Here is a 22,974-nt window from a genome sequence, read left to right as displayed (position 1 = left end):
GTTATCATCATGAGATCTAAGGTTCAAATCTCGATAAAGTCGAGATAAATATCTCCCTTATGTGTTAGTCACTATTCCAAAGACTAGTAGCCGTCCGTGATTTTATCTCTTCCGTATTGACCCTGGGACGGGTTGATGGGGGCGCTGGGGACGAGCGTATTCGCCTTTTTTACCATCAAGTGCATCCATTTTTTTTTCCCATTTTGATGCAACAATAAGACATCTAGATTATCACTTAGATATTCATATTTTGAGTCTCAATTATAGTGAATTTGTAAGAATTTTTTCTCTAAATAGAACACGTAATTAAAAGATGTTGGACTCTTAGATTATCTGCTGCAAGCGCTTGCCGATTTATCTTGATAGTCGATGAAAAACTTCCGTGGACCGAATCGATCACCCCATGCTAAAAAAAAAAACGTGCACCCGTAAGACACTTTATCCATGTTAACTTAGGATGAGATAACAAAGACATTGAGTAAATGTATTCATCTATCACCACCAAATCAAAATAAAATGAGAACTAATTCCGCTACACCTGGCAGAATAAACCTTTTAATTGTAAAAAGGCTCACTGGAAAATGATTCATGTTCAATAAAATGACCAAAGGGCTCCGCTCGCCGCGCAGCGATCGAGCGCAAACGCAGTAATCACTCGTCTTTCTAGTTTCTATAAATATTCAAACCGTTCACGCCGCCCCCATCCAATCGTCTTGCACTTTTCGTCGCCTCTATCCTCCCTTACGACCGTCAAAACCCTAAACACCTTCTTCGCATTTTTGTTCTCACGGTGTTCGATCTTGGATCGTACGGCTCAAGCAGCGCTGTGAGCTGGTTCTCTAGCTTCTCTGGTGAGTTATTCTGTTCTTTTCTCTGTGTTTTGGATTTGCGCTCATGGCTATCAGCTATATTTTTTTTCCGACTCGGAGAGAACATATCGATCTGATCGTCGATTAGGCTGTAGAGGATTTTGACTTCCAGCCGCTATGTAGTTTTGAAATTCCATACATTTACATATGCTGCCTTTCATAATTTTCCCTTTTGTTTAAACGAGGTTTTTTTTTTTTTTTTTAATTTCGGGAAAACAAGTGAAAGTGTCAATTTGTTGGATCGATATTATATTTGGTTTATGTTTATTATATTGGATTTTCCTTGTTGTGTTCGTTTATGATTCAATAATCGATTCAGGGGTTCCCTGGGATATATGACCATACCTTTTGGCTCGGGGAAGAAAAAGGATGTCGAGAATCGTGACTCTTGCACTCACCAGGAGAAAGAAATATTTCTCCAATTACTTGAGCGTGCCTGGACGTTCATGCTACACTTTGTCTAGCTTTGGGCAGGGTGACCATGCTTATGACGCTGACACAAAAGTTGCAACCAATGTTGCTGAACGGAGCCCAAATGAAGATGAGATCACATGGACGAAGTGGCCTGAGATTCTAAACTCTAAAGAGGAGTTTATGTGCATTCATGATCAAAGGCTTTTTCAGCTTCCATATGATAGATTTCGTATTCCTAAATTTGGAAATGGAAGGCGAGAGTTTGTACTACCCTTCGCAGCCAGAGGTTTGGTACAATCCATCCACACAGCATCTACAGCTAAAGTCCGTCTACCTGAAAAGAATGATGAGGAGGAACCTTGCGAAGACCAGGGCCAAAAACGATTAAAGGATGCATCACCTGAGGAATGCGATCAGGCTGTTGAAGGTTTAAGCTCGGCAAAAGCTAAAGCAAAAGCCAAACATGTTCAAGATTCTCAAAAAGCATCTCAAACACTCATACAACAGTTTTGGGCAAAGGTTTTGGGAATTGGTCCTGCTTTGAGAGCAGTAGCTTCCATGAGCAGGTATTAGCTTAGCTAATTCTGGTTTGATTTTTTGTGCTTCATTTTACCTATATTGAGCAAATTTTGCTGACATAACCTTCTTGCCCCCTCTATTTGTAAGGACGGACTGGACTGTTAAATTGCACCACTGGAAAGATGAATTTGTATCAACCATGCAGCATTATTGGCTAGGTCTGAAATTGTTATGGGCCGATGTGAGGATCTCTTCGAGAATGTTGTTAAAATTGGCTGCTGGAAAGAGTCTGACAAGAAGAGAAAGAAAACAGTTGACACGGACCACAGCTGATATATTTAGACTGGTTCCATTTGCAGTTTTCATCATTGTTCCATTCATGGAGTTTTTATTGCCAGTGTTCCTCAAACTATTTCCAAACATGCTGCCATCTACATTCCAGGACAAGATGAAGGAGCAGGTACTGTTGCTTGGCATGACGAATATCAGTTATTTGTTTCTTCATGTGAGCATGATTTGACTTGAAACTAAAACTTCTCATCTTCAAGATATACCCAGTTAGCAAATATGTGTCTGATCATAACTTGGTCATTTTGCTTTGAGCCATGTTTGTTTAGAATTGCCTATAGGAAAATATTTTCCACATCTTCTGATATAGAGGTGACGGAAAAGCCTTTGTCATCAAACAACTGGTAATAAGTGGTGGTTTGGAGGCCAAATTCACTAGCAGTGGCCCATCGGTGACTGATGGTGACAGGAAGAAACCTGCCTTTTTCCAGAAATGAGACATCTTGCCTAACATATCCAAAGTCCAAACCAACACAATTTCTTTTGTATGAAAGCAATATAGGCCTGTCCTAGTTCAACGGGCTATTTAAAAATCATTTTTTTTTCTTGCTGCAGGTCAGGTTCAATGATCTGTGCAGCATATGTAGTTGGAGTATCTAGAACCCAAATCCTATAGCTTCATGCTTTTAGATTTTTTGACTCCTTTTCCTTGTGATATTTTAGTCAAATATTTGTATCTTAGTGTCTTGGATTCTTAGAACTTTATTCTGTAACCTATTTTCAGTTTTTTTAAAAGAATAATTTAAAAATTAAAAAGAAAATAGAAAAAATCACCAACCTTATTCTCTTTTCGTATATAAAATTTATGTACTACATAGAAAATGCTTGATTTTTGTTTTAAAAAAACAATTATTCAAGAACTATTCAAAAATGGAAACTTTGGAAATGATAATTTTCACCACTTTTATAAGATCGTTTTAAAACATCTCACGCATGCCCACGGGAAAAAAACCCCTCCCACCTCCTAGCTAACTTGGCGGTTGACTATAAGCGGACCCCGAGATTTACCTCCCTTCACATAACCTGGGGACAGGTTGTGAGGGCGCCTGGGGTGAGCGTAATCACTTTTTTCTACAATTGTTTCACAATGTCTCATTTGGGATTTTTTTCTCCTGTATTATATAGGAAGCATTGAAGAGGAAACTTAAAGCAAGAATAGAGTACGCAAAGTTTTTGCAGGACACGGTTAGGGAGATGGCAAAGGAAGTCCAAGTATCTCACAGTGGAGAAATTAAGCAGACTGCAGAGGACTTGGATGAGTTTTTGAACAAGGTATCTTAGGTTTTCACTGAAATTTGAAACCATATGATTTTATCTTCACTTCCTACAAACTGTCAATAGTTGTAACTAAAATGATGGTTATTGACAATAAGGTCAGGACTGGTGCTCCTGTTTCTAACGATGAAATCTTGAGCTTTGCAAAATTGTTTAATGATGAGCTGACGTTGGACAATATCAGCAGGTTGTCTTACTCTAATGAAATTCTGATTTAAAGTTGTCTATTGATGTTAGATAAAATCTTATACATCTACTGCTTGCAGACCAAGATTAATAAATATGTGCAAGTATATGGGGATCCCGCCATTTGGAACTGACAATTACTTGCGATTTATGCTTAGGAGGAAATTGCAGGAGTAAGTTTATGCTACATTTGGAATGAAGAAAATATCTACTGGTTATTTCATTTATAGTTTTTCATAGCCTTATTACTGATTCCATTTCAATAAGTTGATTATAATCTAACGATGAGGAAAAAACTACTTGTGTTTCATGCTAATAGCTAATTAGTGTTTGACCTTCAGCATTGCCACACATAATGCCATGCATAATTCTAATATTAGTGTTAGTAATACCTGGTAGACAGTCTTTCCATTACAAGTATTTTGTGTAATCATGTAGTTTTTGATTATTTTAAGTTGTATGGTTTCAGAAAATGCTTTCCTGCACATTACCCTTTCAAAGAGCCAACCCTGTATCTATGGTTAATTGATGATATTTTTTTTTGTTATCGAGTAAAATGGCTTTCTTGAATTAAACAGTGTTAATTTGTCTTAGTAATTCCTAGCTTTGTTATTGATGATGTTCAGTTTCTCTCATGTTTCTTTGTTATGCTTATTATGTTGATCAAGTTACTTTTCATGTTAAAATCATAACCATCAGTTATTTATGATATAAGACCCTCCTAAGCAACTCATACAATTCTCAAGCAACTTATCAATCTTCTCTACCAATGCCCACTCAAAATAGGATAAAGAATTGATAGTGGAAATGGAGAGGAGTTTTGGAAATCTTGTGATCGGTGTGCCACTGCCCGGGCACTAAAAGAACATTATATAAGAATGTGGTATGATTTGTTATACCTTATGGATTAGAGTGATGAAGTGTTAGGAAACATGTAGGAAAAGTTAACATAAAGAGATACTTGGATAAATAAAATAAAATAGTAATATTAAAAAAAATAAGTATAGCTTACATAAATGATAAGATTAGGAAATAGAGTGAGAAATGGTATGGATATGTTCAATGATGATTAATAGATTTTATAGTTAGAAGACTTGAAGTTATTAAAGTGAATGGTGTAAAGGATAGAGGGAAAGGAGAAAATGCTAGTCAAATTTTTTTGATTAAAGATGAGTCAAGTCTCCTAAGTAGAATCCAAACCTACAATGGGTTAGTTAATAGCTGATCGTTCTACCACTGAGCTATTGAGGAACAATAGAAGATTCAACCTTATAGAGTGCAACTCTTGTTCTCAGCCCATGAACAATACAAGTTTGAACCTTCATAACTACCGAAACTTCTTCATAGTAGCTCCATTCCATTCCTTATTTTATAGGGAACCTCAAGGCAACACTATTTCATTATATTCCATCTACATCCCAATTTCATTCATTTAATATCCCTTTGGTGATATTAATATAAGAGTCGTCTTATATCAAGATTTAAAAAATTATGATAATTATCATAAAATAAGAAAAACTTTGCAAACAAGACAAAGGAAGGCTATATCCACATATACATGCATTCTACATAGAAGTTCTTTCACTTGTACTTGGCAAAAGCCGCATATTATAACCATATTACATGAAATAAAGATCCATATTATGAAACAATGTAGAAATCAATTGATAAGATTCGTTCCCATTGTTGGTAGACAATCTTATTCGTTTGGACATGAAGAAATAAAGAAATCATTGCTGGAAATACTAGGCCTAATAAATGTACAAAAAAGGAGGGTAAGCTGAAATCTGTTATAGAATAGATGCTTCGATTTACTATTTCTATCTATTAATATTTCCATCTATTAGAAAGAATAGGGGAGCCTTGGCGCAACGGTAAAGTTGTTGCCATGTGACCAAAAGGTCACGGGTTTGAATCCTGGAAACAGCCTCTTGCAAAAAACAGGGTAAGGCTGCGTACAATGGATCCTTCCCTGGACCCCGTATGGCGGGAGCTTCGTGCACCGGACTGCCCTTTTTATAGAGATATCTTCATATGCTTATTTATGTTATATCTATCTTATTTCTTGCATAGAACTCAATGTGATGGAGGGTTAAGATTTATATAGCTGACCCAAAGCAGGTGAGATAAACATGGTTTGATTATGATGATGTATTAATTGCCATTAAGAATACTACAAATCTGAAAATTTCTAGTATGTTTTATTGTTTTAAGGATTTATAAGCTACAACAAATAACAAAATCACAAGTATCTCACAAACTGAAGTCAACAATTAACAAATTCAACACTTATTTACAACAAAAGATCATCAAAATGCCCAATACTACAGTCTTAGACTAAACGAGTTCAACCAAAGTATGAATAAAATTTTAGTTCTAAACTATGATCAATTCATAATTAAGTTATGTAACATAACATCTTTTGTTTCCATAATTTTTTCTTTAATATTTGTCACTTGAAGACTTGAGCATATAAGCAGAAGATGAGAGTTGTAGAGATGAAGATGTTAAAGTGGATGTGCGAACATACGAGGATAGACAAGATAAGAAATGAGAACACATTTAAGATGATATAGACATGTACTTAGATAATTAATAAATGTTCAAGTTAGATGATATAAGAGTAGAATAAATATGCAAATCAAAATGTGGAAGATGAAGATAAAAAAATACTTGATTAATAATAATAAAATAAGATAAAATTTATTTAAATATAGTTGATGATATAGTAGGGGATAGAGTCTAATGTTGTAGAAGGATCCATATAGCCGACCCCACCTAGTGGAAGAAGATTTGGTTGTTGTTGTATTGTCACTTGAAACACAAATATGAATACTAAGTTAGTTGATATTTTTCTTGCTCATTTTTAGAATAGAGTTGCTACATTTTTGTTTCTATATTGCATTTGAATTTCCATTTAATCATTTTCTCAATTATTTTACTACTAGTTTGTTGTTAGAAAACTGTAACTCTTTAGAAAACAACAAACCAGTAGTGTGTCACATTATTTGGAAAATATAAGGATTAAGGCATATCATTTTCTTACATATATAGTGTACACCTTTTTCTTTATAATTTCAATTTCTTAAGTATACTTGTAATATTTATTTTTTATATATTTTTGTAGTATTTTACAAGAAAAAGTTCCTTTGGCTTAAAAACCTAAAATAAAAGATCTTTAAGATTCTTTGCCCCCATATATGCTAAGTCTAGCAACTTGAAATACATGTACTTATACCAAGTTTTTTGGTAGTTGTTGTAGTTCATTTCTTGAACAAATTTTTTGACATTTTTGTTTACTCCTGCATGCGGTATTATGAGAAAATGAAGGGTATTTATAGAAGTAGACTATTACTAAGTTGGGTTTAATCATTCTAGGCTGTTGGTTCATCTAAATAAGTTGATGGGTCAATTAGGAAGGTCATTATGGTTGATATCATAGTAGACTGTAGACCTAACCCTTACCATAGGGATGTATCTAGAAGACTTGCCTGTGTGATGGAGGAAAATCACTATCAGATGACTAGTGGTGGTATGAACTATGAGTTGGACTCTAGGTCTTGATAGAGATTTCAAGAAAGATTATGACACCTTAGTTTACATCCATGAGTAGTTGTGAGCTAAAGAAGAGGTTATACACTTGGATGAGTAGATTACTATTAACTTGAGGCTAAGCATTTTGGATTAGTGATTGTGTTCTATCTTTTAAGCAGGTCGTTCCTTAGTTTCTATTCTTTTTTTTTTTTTCATTTCATGAAACTTCTACACTGTGCTTGAGCTAATTTCCTAGTTTACCTTTTCAAAATTTTTTTTCTGTGTATTTGGATTTAAGCGTCTTCTTTGAATATTTGGAAAAGAAAATTGGATTAATATACAATCACTTAACTTTTCACTCTTTTGTTTTTGATATACAAATTGAGTAAAATCTAACTTATTAGGTAGTTTTTGTTGGCCTTGATGATATACCCTGTTTTACTCAAGGATTAAGGAAGATGATAATCTGATTCAAGCTGAGGGCGTGGAATCCCTTTCAGAAGAAGAACTCAGACAAGCTTGCAGGGAACGAGGCCATCTTGGGTTGCTTTCAACACTTGAAATGCGTCAACAGGTTTTTCTCCTTTGAACTTTCTTTACTTCTGTGGAATTTGGACACCATATGGCAGTTTATGGAGGTAGAATATTCAAAATCAACAAGGAGCTAAGAGGGAAAAGATGCTTGAGGATTGAGGGCTCAAAGTTGATAATGTACCATGCTCAATAGTTCTACCTAATAGCTTGAAATTGAAAATACACTGTGTGTTTATGATCATCTTTATTAACTTTTACTTCATGGCATCTTTACAAAGCTTTCTATAGAGAGGCCCTATCTATCTTTATAAATAATTATTTCAACGACGTCTCCTCTTCTTAACTCATCACAGATGAAACAGCGAAACTAGAGTATTTATCTTCCTACTAATTTGTTTCATATAAAAAGTCTATATTCAATTTCATCAACAAACTTCTGCTATTGTTCTATTAGAATATTATTTGGCTAATCTTTGCCCAGATACACCAATTTTGTTTTCTTTTAATAGGGTAAATCTAACCAAAAAGCATGGTTAAATGTAACATAAATAACATCATTTCATTGTTGTTTTTTTGCTTATTTAAATTCTTTTTCTGGTTTTTTGAAACTAGTTCTGCGAGAATAATTTGGCTGTCTTTTTGTGATGGCAATGCATTTTTTCTAGTTCGATTGTTGTTAGCCAGAAGAATCACTAAACTTTGTCTTATTATGGTAACATTTGTTTTCAGCTTCGTGATTGGTTGGACTTGTCACTGAATTATGCTGTTCCATCTTCTCTATTGATACTATCAAGGTAATATGCTTCAGGCATCTGTTTTCATTGCTGTGCTTTTCATATATTTCTTATTGGGTAAAATTTGTCAGAGCATTTACTGTTTCTGGAAAGTTGAAACCTGAAGAAGCTGTTGTGGCCACCCTTTCATCTCTACCAGATGAGGTTGTTGATACAGTGGGCACTGGGTTGCCTTCTGAAGATTCTGTTTCTGAGAGGAGGAGAAAGTTGGAGTTCCTAGAAATGCAGGAAGAACTTATCAAGGTACACACCTTTCTTTCTTGGGTTTTCTTTGTCATTGCAATTACTTAATAATATGTTTTTCAAGAAAGGCATTGTAATCGATCATCCAGCAACTCTTGTTTACAGATTTGAGCAAAATGAGCAGACTAGAGTTCAATTGCATTGATCTTGATTGAATAGTCCATATATTCCATGGTTTCATTATCCAACTAGTTTCATACTGTAGCTAAAGAGCGGCCTTACTTGTTAGATAATTTGTATTTTTAAGCTTTCTCAATCCATTTGGTGAATCTGCATAAGGTAGGCTTGCCATTAAGTCGGCTTCTCTTGTCATGCATGAACTGCAATAATGTCATAATAAAATAGCTAACTAAATTAACTACATACAAATCGTTGAAGAAACTCCACTAGTACCCACAGAGGATAAAGAGTATAGAACGTGAACATAAAATGTGAAATGGTACAGAGAAGTGTATGATATATCTCATAAGCAATAAAAAATCAAAGTTATTATTTTCTAACAATTTAACGTCATTAATCTCTTCTCTCACACAGTCATGGAGCTTTTTTTGGGTGCGGAGTCAAAGTCTATATGTATGGGATAAGTAATTAAACTCAAATATATAAACACCGCAGAAAACTTAGACCAGGTGGACCAAGAATGCAATTGAACCAGACCCCAGTTATCTAATTTGGTTTAGCCCTAGGTTATCCAATTTGACTCTAATTCGAGCTTAATGGAGTCTAAGCAAAATTTAAATCACTTTCTCATCTAATTTGGTTTACCCTAGCTTATCTAATTTGATTTTGATTCAAGCCTAGTCGAGTCCAAACAATATTCATATCACTTTCTCATCTAATTTGGACCAACACCAATTTGTCCAATTTGACTCTGACTCAAGCCAAGTTTGAGTTCAAACAAGATTTAAATCAGTTTATGATATTATGAGTCTGTTAAGTTGTATTCTTCATGCACCTAATTTAGGATTTTTGAGGTGTTTATATTTAAGGAGTTGATTTTCCCCCTTATTTTCCTTATGGCGAAACCTCACTTGAAACCTCCACTTCTCTCGTGAACTCTTTCCCCTCCATCCCTCCATCCCTCTCTCGCCACTTTGCCGACACGTGTGCCACCATTATCACTTGTTGGCCAACATACGTACCATCATCGCCACTTGGCGGCTAGCCACACCGCCGTTGATTGCAGCCACCGCCATCCATTTGATTTGCACCTTTCCCTTCCTCTCTCTTGGTCTCAACCATGGATGTGTTGCCGCCGCTTGTATTACTCTTATATCCATCATGGGAGATTAATAGATCATAACAAGTCTCACTTGGTTTTCTTTGCATTTGTGTTTCTTCTCACACTGATTCCTTATTTAGTTCTTTGATCGTGTTTCAATGTGTGTTGCATTCATAAATAATTTTATATAATCTTCACGTATATATATATAAAATTTATTTTCCTACTTAATGCGGCTGTGGTTAGAGGTTGTTTTAGTTGGATTAACTAAAGTTAAAAGTGAATGGGAGTAGAGTGAGATAAAAGAAAATAACTACTTAACGCACATAAAGTGGCTTGGATATTAGATCTAAATACTAGTTGCTATATGAGATCTATATAGCCAATTTTAAATAGTTGAGTCAATTTGATTGTTATTGTTATTTGAAAGAAGAAAAGAGATAAAATAGCAGAGATGAAATTAGAAGTTAGTTACTTTCTCTTTTTAAGAATGTTTGATTTTTCTATCATCTCTATTTTTTCTCCAATAACTTATTTTGAATAAATAGATTATAAAAGCAAAGATACTTGCTAATTGCGATAATGATTGACGATCATAGTTAATACTTAAATTATTAATGACAAATGAGTAACATGAGTGAAGACATTTTGTTATTATTATTCTTTTTTTCTTATATGGATATGGAGGTGTTTCGATAGATCAAAGAAACTTTTGTTAGTAATTGGGGTGCATGGACAAGTTCAAACTTAACACATCAACTAGTTAGTAATGTCTAATAATTAACTCTTAATATAGAGTCTTAATTGTTATTTGTTCTCATTTACATCTTGCATATCTAGTGGCTATAGTGGAGTCTCAAGATGTTAGAGTTAATTGCATGTGGTGGTGATTTCTTCATTCGAGGTGGGCGTGTACTATTTGTTTCATTACATTTACCTTGTTCATAATTAATTTATAAAAATAGATGATATAATAATGAAATTTTTTGAAAAGAGAATTGTTTTTATTATTGTTTCTACTTTTGTTGCTTGATATGTGCTTTCTCTTTCTTGTCCTTATTTGATCTTGTTCTCTTTGTTGCTTCTTAGACCCTGTTGACGATAAAATGATTAATAGAGATAACATATAAAGACAATAAAGCCCAATGTTAGTACCTTAAGAGAACATGAACTACCTTGAGATGAATAAAAAATGTATGATTATATTATCAAACCAATAAAATAACAAATAAATTACTTATACTGTGAAGATTTGGTTTCACACTTCGAAAAGAGTTGTGTGATTATTTATATTAATTTAATAAAATAATGAATGCATCACCTATTCACCTATACCATAAAGCTTTTGCTTCGTGCTTTGAGGTAGTTGCGTGACTACTTTAGTTGAACTAAAAAAATAATAAATTATTTATACTATAGAGATTCGGCTCCACACTTTGAAGGAGTTGTGTGACTACTTACTGAATTAAAAAACAAATGAATTCCTTATTCTAGAGAGTCATGGCTCTATGCTAAAAAAATGATCCTCAATATATATGCAATGCATCTTTACTAAGTGGATTGAGGATTGTTGATCCTATATATATATGCATTTTGTATCGGGTGGATTGTGGGTCTAATACCGTGTGGACTTTGGATTATTCATCCCTATATAAAATACATCTTTTATCTAGTGGATTGTGGGCCATTCACTTTCTCTACATATGTATGTTGATTTTCTCATAAATTAAGATGGAAAACTTATAGGAGTATAAAAGAGGAAGTACAAAAAAATTTATAATCATTTGACAGAAAATTGAAAAGTAAAATTGTGATAAGAGATTAATGAAGTTAAATTGACTTAAAAAGAATGCTAGCTTTGATTATTTACTGCTCATTGAATTCTTTTATAAGATATATTATATTATGCATTTCTCCTTTATATCTATTTTGCATAATATGTCTATGTTATGAAGGTTCTGACTTAGCTTCTTCACTGGTATTTGTGTATGAAACTGGTGGAGTTTCTTCAGTGACATGCATTTAATTAGTTAGCTAACTATTTGTATTATGTTGATCTAATATTATTGTAGTTCATGCACGGCTAACAAAACCCGCTTCATGGTAAGCCGTTATCATGCAGTGTGATATTAATTGCATTATAGATTGGTTGTATAATCTATACGATATCTTTATTAATAAGTCTAGATACTCCCTAATTTCAAAACTAAAGAGCAACCTAACACGTCATATAATGTGTATGTAATTATGGGTGAAACACTGGTATTTTAAGTACTATCCATTTTCTTATTTGTAGGGTAAATATTACAAAATCTATGCTAGGTTAACATAAATACCTCAGGTATAATTTAGTGTTATCACTCCACTAGAAGTCAATAAGAAACATTATTGAGCCTTTCAGATGAGTTCATGTTAAATATTGTAGGCTTCATAGTTTATACATATTATCAAGTCAAATTCATACATCTTTTCTTACACTATCATTCCTTCCAATTTGATCCTGAGTTTATTGTCTCTCTGGAATTAAGGTGATATTTTAAAGACAAGTTGTGTGTAGTTTTGGATTCTAAGTTCCAAGGTTTTATCCTACCATATCTGCATGAATTATGAACTTCCAAATACCTTCATGTGGGTTTTAATAGGCTCTATTTTTCGAGCATAACACACATTCCTCATCATATTAAGTTAATTTATTATTTTGTACATTGTTCTCCAAGTCCGCTGATGTGGGTTCCAAGCCCAAATGAAAAAGGACAAGGGTTGCGCGTCAAGTTACCGGTCAGCGTGGACTTTTAGGCAAATGTTTCATGAATGAATCCATTAAACTATTCTGCTAATGCTAAGATGTTCTCTGGAAAGAACGTGTTGCAAGGTCTTGGCAAGAATCGCACATCTCCATGAGAATTTATGTGTAGTATTAAATATGCAAAAGTTCTCATATCATTGGTTGAGTAAGAACAAATATTATATAAAAAGAAAAAAAGGGTAGCCCGTTGCACGAAGCTCCTGCCATGCGGGGTCCTAGGAAAGGATCCATTGTACGCAGCCTTACCTTGCTTTTTGCAAGAGACTGTTTTCAGGATTCGAACGTGTGACTTTTGGTCACAAAACAATAACTATTTGTCAAAAATTTAGGACAAATACTATATATATAAAAAATATTTGTCTAAAATTTGGAATATGGAATCTAGGAACGATAACTGGTAAAATAATGGAGGTAGTAGATATGATGATTAAGAGAAGAATTAATATTTTGTGGGTAGAAGAGAAGCCAAAAATAGTAGAGAATTCTTTAAATTATGGTACACATGAAGGAGTAAAACAAGAAATGAAGTAGGAATTGTAGTTGATAGTTTGCTAAAGGATAAAGTAGTAGTTAGAAAGGGGATAGGATTATAGCTCTCAAGATAGTGAATACGAAATAAACTATTAATATAATTAGTATATATACACCTCAAGTAGGATTAGATGAACACACTAAATCTAAATTTTGGGACGATTTAAATAAGGTATTACAAAACATTCCGCCAATCGAAATAATTTTAATAGAAAGAAATCTAAATGGGTTTGTAGAGTGAAAAATGAGGAATATGTACGACTTATAGAATTAAGTGATGGAAGTTAAATGATAGAAAATAAAATATATTTAAGGAGAGGGTAGGAGTACAAGTATTAAGAGAAATACATGGCGACTCGAATATGACATGCAATAAGATGGTATTAGAGTTGAAAATAGTAGCAAAGAGTATACTTGGTGAGTTAAATGACACCACCAAGTAAAGAATAATGATGGTAGAATGAGAAAGTACAAGAGAAGTGAAGGAAAAATGAACAATTTATAAGATATTTACACGAATGAAGAAAATATAAAAAAGTATATAGTAGCCGACAAAGAGACCAAGAAAGCTATGAATGAAGACAAAAATGAAAAATTTAAAACGCTTATATTAAAAATTAAATACAAAAGGAGAAAGAGACATTTATAGAATAGTTAAATCGAGAGAGAGGAAGACAAGAGCTCTTACCAAAGTAAGATGTAATAAAGCTAAATGCAATGCGACATTATTCAATGATGAGGAAATAAAAGAGCAATGAAAGAAATATTTTTATCAACTTTTTAATGAACATTTAGGTGATTAACTTGGGTAATTTAAGTAGATCAAATGAGTATAGAAATTTAAATTTTTATCGTAGAATTCAAACTTGAGAAGTGGAATAAACTTTAAATGGAATGCACAATGGAAAAGTAGTTGAACTTCCTATAAAGGTATGCAAGTATATAAGGAAAAAGGTTGTCAAATGACTTACAAAGTTATTCAATCTGATATTAAAATCGCAAAAAAATGTCTTATACACAAGAGACGTATAAAATTGTACAAACTATAGTGGTATTAAATTAATGAGTCATATCATGAAACTTTGGGAAAAAGTAATTGAAAAAAAGATTAAGGAGACCACAGTGATTAAAAAAAAATCAATTTGGATTTATATATGGAATATCGACAATAAAAGATATATATTTTACAACTAATTGAAAAACATCGAGAATATAAGCAAGACTTACACATGATATTCGTCGACCTAGAAAAACTTATGATAGAGTTCAAGGCAAATTATTGGAGAATTCTTGAAAAAATGTGTTAGCATAGCGTATATTGAACAAATTAAGGATATGCACGAGAATATAATGACAAAAGTGAAGACTCCAGGCGGATTAATTAAAGCATTTCCCATAAGGATAGAGTTACATCAATGATCAATTCTAAATCTCTATCTTTTTACACTAATCATGGACGAACAAACTAGACACATTCAATATATGGTACCGTGGTGCATGTTTGCAGATGATATTGTTTTAGTAGATGAAACATGTGAAGTATTAAATGCTAAACTCGAATCTTGGCGAGACATGCTAGAAATGAAAGATTTTAGACTTAGTAGAGTAAAAATAGAATATATGAAATTTAAGTAAATATTAGACGTAATAAGACAATTGTTGAGACAGGAGATGACGAGTTGTATGTAACTAAGAGTTATAAATATTTAAGATCATTTTTATAAAAGAATGGAGGGATTGAGAGTTCTTACATATAATATAAGCAGGATGATTGAAATGGAGAACGCCAAGTGTTCTTTGTGATTATAAAATACCTCTAAGACTTAAAAGGAAAATTACAAACAGCGGTTAGATTTATTATGTTATATGAAGCTGAATATTGGGTTATAACTTGAGCACATGAGCAAACGATGAGGATGTGAAGGTGGATGTCCGGACATATAAGAATGAATAAGGTAAGAAATGAAAATATTAAAGATAAAGTCGAGATTGCACCTATTGACAGAAAACTCTACACATTTAAGATGATATGAACATATACTTAGACGATCATGCTCCAATTAGGCGATGTGAAACTCAAACTATGACAAATGTACACACCAAACGAGAAAAAGGAAGATCAAAAAAATATTTTGTTAGCAACAATAAAACAAGATAAACTTTATTTAAATATAAAATAACGATATAGTAGGGGATAAAGCCAATGACGTAGATTGTTGTTATTGTTGTTGTCCATTGTTCTCCTAGGGATAAATGACTTTATCTAGCCAATTAGATTGCTTATGTTCAAAGTCCTGTAGCTATGCTATCTCCTAAGAATATCCTCATGGTTCACTAATATTAATCATCCATTCTCTTTGGGTTAAAGGATTTTCCAAGCAAATAGATGGCTTATGTCCACTATCGCGGCATATCCTAATACTAACATCAAATTTTCCATTACTACAATAAAGGTTAAAGCTAAGATAGATGTGTGGAGCTATAAAGAAAGGATAAAGCCAAGGTTCAAAATCTTGAGTTGTGTTGGAATTTTAGTCTTTCTTTGAACGATACTAATTTGGTATCGTGTCAATATTTCAATGCATGGTGCTAGTGATAGATTGGAGGTTAAAGAAGGAATGAGATGAAACATAGGAAGGAGATATTGTCGGTGCTGAATGGTATTAAGTTTCGATAATTTATTGTAATGATATGTTTTGACCGCTTCGCTTGGTGTCATAAGATTTCAAACTATGATAAAACAATAAAAAAAAAAAAATACTAATATCACTTAGGTGTAGATAACATGAAAGAAAATACCTTGAGATGGTATGAGTACGTTGAGAGGCAACTAACAAATGCATTAATTAGAAACTGTGAAGGGTAGAGGGAGAAAAAAAAAATCCTAAGATATCCTATAGTGCTAAGGTATAGCTTTAGTAATTCATAAAATGAGAAAAAAAAAATCTTGAGATGATAGAATAAAGAAGAACAAGCTATAATCAATTGGTGGGAAGGGAAGAGAAGATTAAAGAAATCATTTATCAACAATAATAATGAAGCTTTTATCCCTCTAAGTTAAGTATATGGATCCTCCTATGTCATTGAGTTTAATTGCCTATTATATCCTCATCTATATTTAAATAAATTTTATCTTGTTTTATCATATTAATCAAATCTTTTTGGTCTTCTTTTTTCTCGATTAAGGTGCGTATTTGTTATGAACTTACATTGCTTAACTGAGATATTTATTGTTCGCACTGTACTATTTTAAATGTGTTCCTTAGAGTTTTTTCTCACTAGGTGCAACCTGAACTTTTTCTCTAATGTTTTCATTTCTTATCATGTTCATCCTTGTATATTTGTACATCCATCTTATATCCTCATCTTTGTGACTTTCATTTTTTAGTGTGCTTGTTTCATAACTCAACATTTAACTCTATATAACATAGCAGGTCTAATCACCATTTTATAAAAATTCCCTTTAAACTTTAGATGTATTTTACGATTATAAAAAACACCAAATGTTCTTCTCTATTTGAATCATTTTTCTTGTATCGTATGTAAATCATCTCAATCAAGCTCTTCTATGCAAAAACGATCCTAGATACGTAAAATCTTTAGTGATAGGTAATTCGTCATTTTTTATCTTAACAATTATTTTATTACGCCTACTATTGCTAACTTTATCTTTAATATCTCCCATCGAAATTCAAGTTTAGCATTTATTTTTCCAGGTGTCTTATTGATCAAAACGTCATCTACAAACAATGCATCGTGGTAACATATCTTGGATGTATCCAGTTCATCCATAACTAGTATAAAAAGATATGAGCTTAGAGCTGATGATTGATGTAAAACTATTTTTATCGAGAACGCTTCAGTTTTATTAGTCAATTTAATAAAAATAATTTAATTAATTTGAATATTATTAGCCAATATTGTTGAACTGAGATCAACACGAAAGGTAAGTCAAATTATAAATAGATTGTGAAGTGTTCATATTTTGATCAGGGTGTTGCTTCATATAATAAAGACCCACGCCAATTACTCAAATATATTTTGCTTGTTATTGGGAACAAAATTATGGGTTCAAGTCTCGGAAACAGACTCTTGCAAAGCAAGATAAAGCTGCGTACAATAGACCCTTCCCCATGATTCGTATTGACGGGAGCTTCGTGTATGGGTTGCGTTTTATTTTTATTGAGAACAAAATCAAAATTAAAAGGCTTCCATTTGGGCAAGCAAGATATTCAAATGGGCCCTCGGGGCTATGGTGTAGTAGAAGGGCATCAATTTGTCACCTAGACACCTGCGGTTCGATCCCCAGCTACGGCGCATTTGCAAAGATTTTTCCTTCATATGGGATGCACATCCACGGGATGCTGGGCTTTTAGGTCATCCGTCGCAAGCGCTTCCTGATTTATCTTGACGGCCAATGGGAAACTTCTGTAAGGTCGGGCCGGTCCCAGGTTCGGTGTTACCTGGTTCATTATTAAGATAGTCAAATGAGAATTTTCCTCTAAACATATCAAATACAAAATACAATGCAAGTAATTTCTTTAAACAAATTCTCGTTCCTATTTGCATTGTTAAATGATTAATGAGAATGCTATAATTCTTAAAATAATTTTCTGTATATTCTTACAAACTTTTTAGTTGCTCCAAGAATAATAGACTATCATTAGCAACTGATTCTGTAGGTGTTCTTCAACTAAAATGGTGAAATTTGTACTTTTTTGTATGCATGATTTGATATGTTTGATCCCGTTCTACTTTTGATTATCTTCCTCCCACTGAGTCATCTATGTCTTGTGGCTCAAATCAAGAGATATTTTGGATGACTGTTCCCTTTCTGAGTATATGTTGTGTTGATGTGTTTATTTATGTTGGTTGTTGGATTATGAGTGGTTAGCTAACTGGTTTGCAAATAGTAATCTAATAGCATTTTTTAGCTGACCTTTTTTGTCTAAAAATTATTTAGGAGGAAGAGAAAAAACAAGTGAAAGAAGAGAAAGCTAAAGTGAAGGAATCTGAGGTCAGTGAAGATTTTGCATTGAGTGAGATGATTATTCCTACTGCTAGGGAGGCAGATGAGTTAGCAAGAGCAAAAACACTTGAAAAGCAGGAGCAACTATGTAAAATTAGTCGTGCACTAGCTGTTCTAGCTTCAGATTCTGTAAGTATCTAAAATATATTTCCTTTTTTTGCTAGTTAAACAGAGTACTATGTTTTTTTTATTCTTGAGCTCATAAAGATCATTTGATGAACTTGTGCAGTCTGTTAGTAGGGAGCGTCAAGATTTTCTGAGCCTTGTTAATAAAGAGGTACTTTTATCTCATAAATTTACTGAAGAATTTCTATTACATTGAGAACAAGTGATTGTTATGTTGTTATTTTCAATTTATACAGAATTCTTCTGGAGTTGAAATTCTTTAATGTCTGCTGTATTTTTACTTTTGGTAGAACCCTGAAATTAACTGTTAACTGCAGATTGAACTGTATAATACCATGCTGGAGAAAGAGGGTACAGAGGGTGAAGAGGATGCTAAGAAAGCTTATAAAGCTGCTAGGGAGGAGACTGATCATGTAACTGAAGTAGCTGCTGCAGACAAGGTTTCATCGAGACTAATAGATAAGGTAAGAACTAAGAATTGGCTTGTTTCTTTTATGTTAACTTATTTTGTTCGTTTTCTCTTCCTAGCTAGTCTGAATACTTGTGTGATACTTACAAAAAGGATGTGCACATTAGTAAGCGATCTAAGGTGTTCTTATCCTAGAAACTTCATTTGGATCCCTTGAACTTGAACATGGAAGTGGATTCCTAAATCCTGGCAGCCATATATAAAAGAGTAATAAAAGCACTTCCCTTAGTTCCACATGGCCTATTGGGGATGCCTAACTATCAAGGGACCCTTGCCTTAGTAAGTGCCTAGACATTTTGGGTTGGATTGAACTTTGGTTTTTAACAAGCTTAATTGTTTAGCCTGCAATTATGTAAGTAAGTTTTCTCGGCTTGTAAGTGTGAAATGTATGTAACTACCATTTAAAGGGTGGTGGACAGTTTTTGGGAAAAGAACAAATAGAGATTACTGCCATGACGTCTTCCACTGTCATGCAGGAGTATCAGATTGTTTACTTTACCAAGAATGCGCTTGTTGTTTTGAATCTAACTCCTCTATGATAAGCTATGCCAGATAAATGGATAGAAAAATGTCCACCTTGATATAGGACTGATATAATGATATAACCTATTTAGTTGTTTTTCTTTATAATTTGACTGCTCCTAACAATGATATCTTTGCGCTTCTAGTTATGCTCTTTTTGTTAATTGTTAGAAATACTAGGACAGTATAATTGGGGATCCCTAGACACCCGTTTGGTTGTATCTTTTTCTTACCATGTTAATCGTTGAACCTTATGCCTTTATTTTAATGGTTAGGTTGATGCTATGCTACAAGAACTTGAAAAGGAGATTGATGATGTTGATGCTAGAATTGGTGATCGTTGGCAAATACTAGATAGGTATTATTATTTTCATAATTCTGCTATAAAATAGTGTATTTTATGGTTTCAGTTTAATGTTTACTCCTTAATTAATCTTTCTGAAATTTGACATAGGAAGTTTTCCATACATTATTCTCTCCTACATGCATGCATAACCAAATTGCTTTTTTATTGGTTATTGTGTCTGTATACATATTTTTATTTCCGATGTGAAATTCAGTTATTTACCTTTCTTAGGTCATTTAAATGTACCTGCATAATACTGTTCTGGAGGTTAGCATAGTACTGTATTATTGCCAATAATGACTCTAAAGGGCCACTACACAAGAAGACATTAAATACAAGAAATAGCATAATAAGGATAGAAAATATTGCGATCAGTTGGTCATGTCACGGGGAGCAATGCTAATACTAGCAATTTACGTGGTTCAAACACCTTTGTCTTACTTCACGGCTAGGCAAAGCTAATACTTAAAAAGTATAGAGATGGACAACAACCTAAATGTTTCTGATTAGATGTAGCCAAATAGGTTCCACTGAGGCTGAGATAGCTTCAACTGGGCCCCAATGAATACCGAGGCATTTCCTCTACCTTTCTTATCCTAGTATAAAATAGAATTGTCACCTTGTACCTGAAGTGATAACCATGAGTTGGAAATGATACAAGTAAAATCCACCTAGACCTAGACCTAGACGGTCCTCTTCCAAATCCACCTAGTTAGGCACATATGTTTGCTCAAGCGAGGGCTTTTTAAAGTCATGCACATGTCTATGCATGTGCTCACACATGTATTGGTAGATTCTGCCGGAAGAAAATGTTATCTTTTCACATAGATGGATTCATTATGATAATTTTCTTTGACAAGAATAAATCAATTTGCTGTGGTTGGTAATCTTATTTCGGAAAATGTATGTGATTAAGTTAATTTGCAGTGCTTGGTTGAAGGATTATTTCACAAGTTGCAAAAGTTTTTTGATAGGTGTCTAGCCAATATGAGTCTATAAGGAAGCAAATGCAATCAGGTTAAAGACTATAATTTCATACCAGGTAATTACTTCGTGAATTTTCGAGCGGAAAAGATACTGAAAAAATGATAATAGAAACATTGAGTAAGAAACTGGCTAACCAAGAGGATATAGAATGACACAGAAGCAAAATGAGCAATTAACCAGCCTACCAGGAGGTTAAAGGATCACACTTTTGTGGCCTAAAATTGTTCAAGTAATATTATGAAGAAAGACTAAGAAAAAGGTGAACTAGAAGAGGAAGTTGAAAGAAATGAGAAGAATATTGGCAAAAGGAGGAATTTTCCTAATAGTCATGAGAATAAAAGTGATCAGTTTCTTTTCATGAATTTGTTTCAATACTAAATTTTTTTAATTAATATAATAACCTGTTTATTAATTGTCTTTATTAAATATTGTTTCGGAGGATATCTTTGACTCAAATGCTTATTAGCATATGCAAATACAAGCTTGAACTTTATGTCAGTAAGAGGCTAATTTCCTTTTTTTTGCCTCTGTTCCTGTCTGTTTATAGGGATCATGACGGCAAAGTCACACCAGAAGAGGTTGCAGCTGCTGCCATGTATCTCAAGGACACCATTGGAAAGGAAGGTGTTCAAGAACTCATCAGCAATCTTTCTAGAGACAAAGGTCCTATACCTTCATATTATCTGTTTCAAACTCATCAAACCTTGTCTCTTTTGCTAACCTGTACTCTTCTGGTACAGATGGGAAGATTCTTGTGGAAGACATTGTGAAGTTAGCCTCTCAAACTGAAGATGGTGATGGTGAATCAGAACACAAACAATGATAGTAATTGTATGTGTCTTTTCTATCTAAGGCAGCAATTTGTTCTTGTTTTTTTTCCCTATCTTGTCATCAGCATCATTTGTGCTCTTGATAATTTGTCATGAGAAAAAGTAAGTTTTAATTTCCCTCTCTTTGGCACTTAAACCATATTCTTTGCTGCAATGCATACCTGTACATCTATAGCAATTTACTCAAGAAATCTGCTGCCTGTCATCTTCTATACAAAAACAAACATAAAATAAGGTGATTTTTGAGGTCTATTTAACTCATTCAACTTTATTACCTGTGCTTTACACCTAATTTTGTTTTGACTAGGTCTAGATGCGATACTCTTGCTTATCTAGGGAATGTGGGGTAGAGATGGCATTCTATTTTTCTCCTACAAGATTGAGAGTTAATTTGCTAAATATAACTCTCTGATAGTGATTGCTATAGATTTTAATTTACTAACATGTGTATATATGTATTTTCAATTTTATAACATATAGAACTCATTTTCCATTCGCTACATTGTCAGTTGTTGATTCAACAATTTTAAGCATAATTTATTAAGATTTTTTTTATTGGTGTTATAGTAGTTTGTTACAAAATTGGAAAATTGTACTGCGTTATTCTGTTTTTATCATACTACATGATTCTGCCTACCAGTCTACTGTAGCATCATATTATTCTCTCATGCTACTTTTCGTCACCATTTATCTTAGTGATCAACACAACACCACAAACTGTACTTGTTGCCTTGCATCACCAAACTAAACTTATCGATGCTCAGGCCTTCGCTGTGTGATTTTGGAGGCAGCAGAAGCTTGATGATGCCTTCCCGCCTACCCTCCGTGCCTGTCTTCAACCTAAGCAGTGACCAGACGCTAGAGTGTTAACTTCAAATTATCTTAATTTCGAGGTATATCAAGTATTGCAGGCTTTTTGAGAACAAAGTATATTCGACATAATATCCAGTTCATGATATAAAACTATCAGAGTTTATGATACAGAAGACAAATAGTTAGAAGGATAATGTTTCATTTTCCATCCATCGTCTATGTAGTCAATTATTGTAGAATTATACAAATAAGCATGGAAAAAATAGTTGTTACATTAATAAAACTCTGAAAACAGATTATGTCTCGCTTCCGCCTTGTACATGTCGGTCTAGTGAAAATGCAGCACTATAGGTTATGATTGAGATTCTCTTCAGGTATGCGTAAGTTACAACGACTTTTTTTTTAAAGAAAGATAAATAATTTATATATCAAATGAGAGGTTACATATATATGCACATGCAAAGTGATATACGTGCGTTTGAATCTTACGGAATATCCTCTCAATATCATGAACATCTCTCTCAAATTAACAATGATTATATGCTTGCCATAACAAAAAGACCATGCACTATATGTC

At 33.4% G+C, this 22,974-nt stretch overlaps 1 protein-coding gene across 2 annotated transcripts; it reads left to right on the top strand.

The window, feature by feature from the left end:
• The first annotated feature begins 594 nt into the window (after window positions 1-594).
• Window positions 595-22,705, top strand: LOC121974988 (mitochondrial proton/calcium exchanger protein-like). 2 transcript variants are annotated; one of them, XM_042526315.1, is made up of 16 exons: window positions 595-851; window positions 1,189-1,849; window positions 1,950-2,262; window positions 3,276-3,422; window positions 3,524-3,612; window positions 3,692-3,784; window positions 7,593-7,719; window positions 8,409-8,473; window positions 8,545-8,716; window positions 18,239-18,433; window positions 18,534-18,581; window positions 18,748-18,894; window positions 19,697-19,779; window positions 21,302-21,417; window positions 21,495-21,585; window positions 22,349-22,705. In XM_042526315.1, the coding sequence occupies exons 2-15, from the start codon at window positions 1,239-1,241 to the stop codon at window positions 21,575-21,577; spliced, it is 2,289 nt and encodes a 762-aa protein (XP_042382249.1). In that variant the 5' UTR covers window positions 595-851; window positions 1,189-1,238; the 3' UTR covers window positions 21,578-21,585; window positions 22,349-22,705. The 2 variants fall into 2 exon arrangements, with proteins under 2 accessions (XP_042382249.1, XP_042382250.1); XM_042526316.1 differs by having other exon boundaries at window positions 21,892-22,705.
• The last annotated feature ends 269 nt before the right edge of the window (window positions 22,706-22,974 follow it).

Source organism: Zingiber officinale, chromosome 4B, assembly GCF_018446385.1.
Source record: "Zingiber officinale cultivar Zhangliang chromosome 4B, Zo_v1.1, whole genome shotgun sequence".
Taxonomy (NCBI): Eukaryota; Viridiplantae; Streptophyta; class Magnoliopsida; order Zingiberales; family Zingiberaceae; genus Zingiber; species Zingiber officinale.
This window is presented reverse-complemented; position numbering and strand designations above follow the sequence as displayed.

What these genes read in the sequence shown, in the direction of transcription:
- LOC121974988 (XM_042526315.1), top strand. Translation starts at nt 1,239, where the DNA reads ATGTCGAGAATCGTGACTCTTGCACTCACCAGGAGAAAGAAATATTTC. An exon ending in CATCGAGACTAATAGATAAG is followed by an intron (nt 18,895 to 19,696) that starts GTAAGAACTAAG and finishes TTTAATGGTTAG; the next exon opens with GTTGATGCTATGCTACAAGA. An exon ending in CAATCTTTCTAGAGACAAAG is followed by an intron (nt 21,418 to 21,494) that starts GTCCTATACCTT and finishes CTTCTGGTACAG; the next exon opens with ATGGGAAGATTCTTGTGGAA.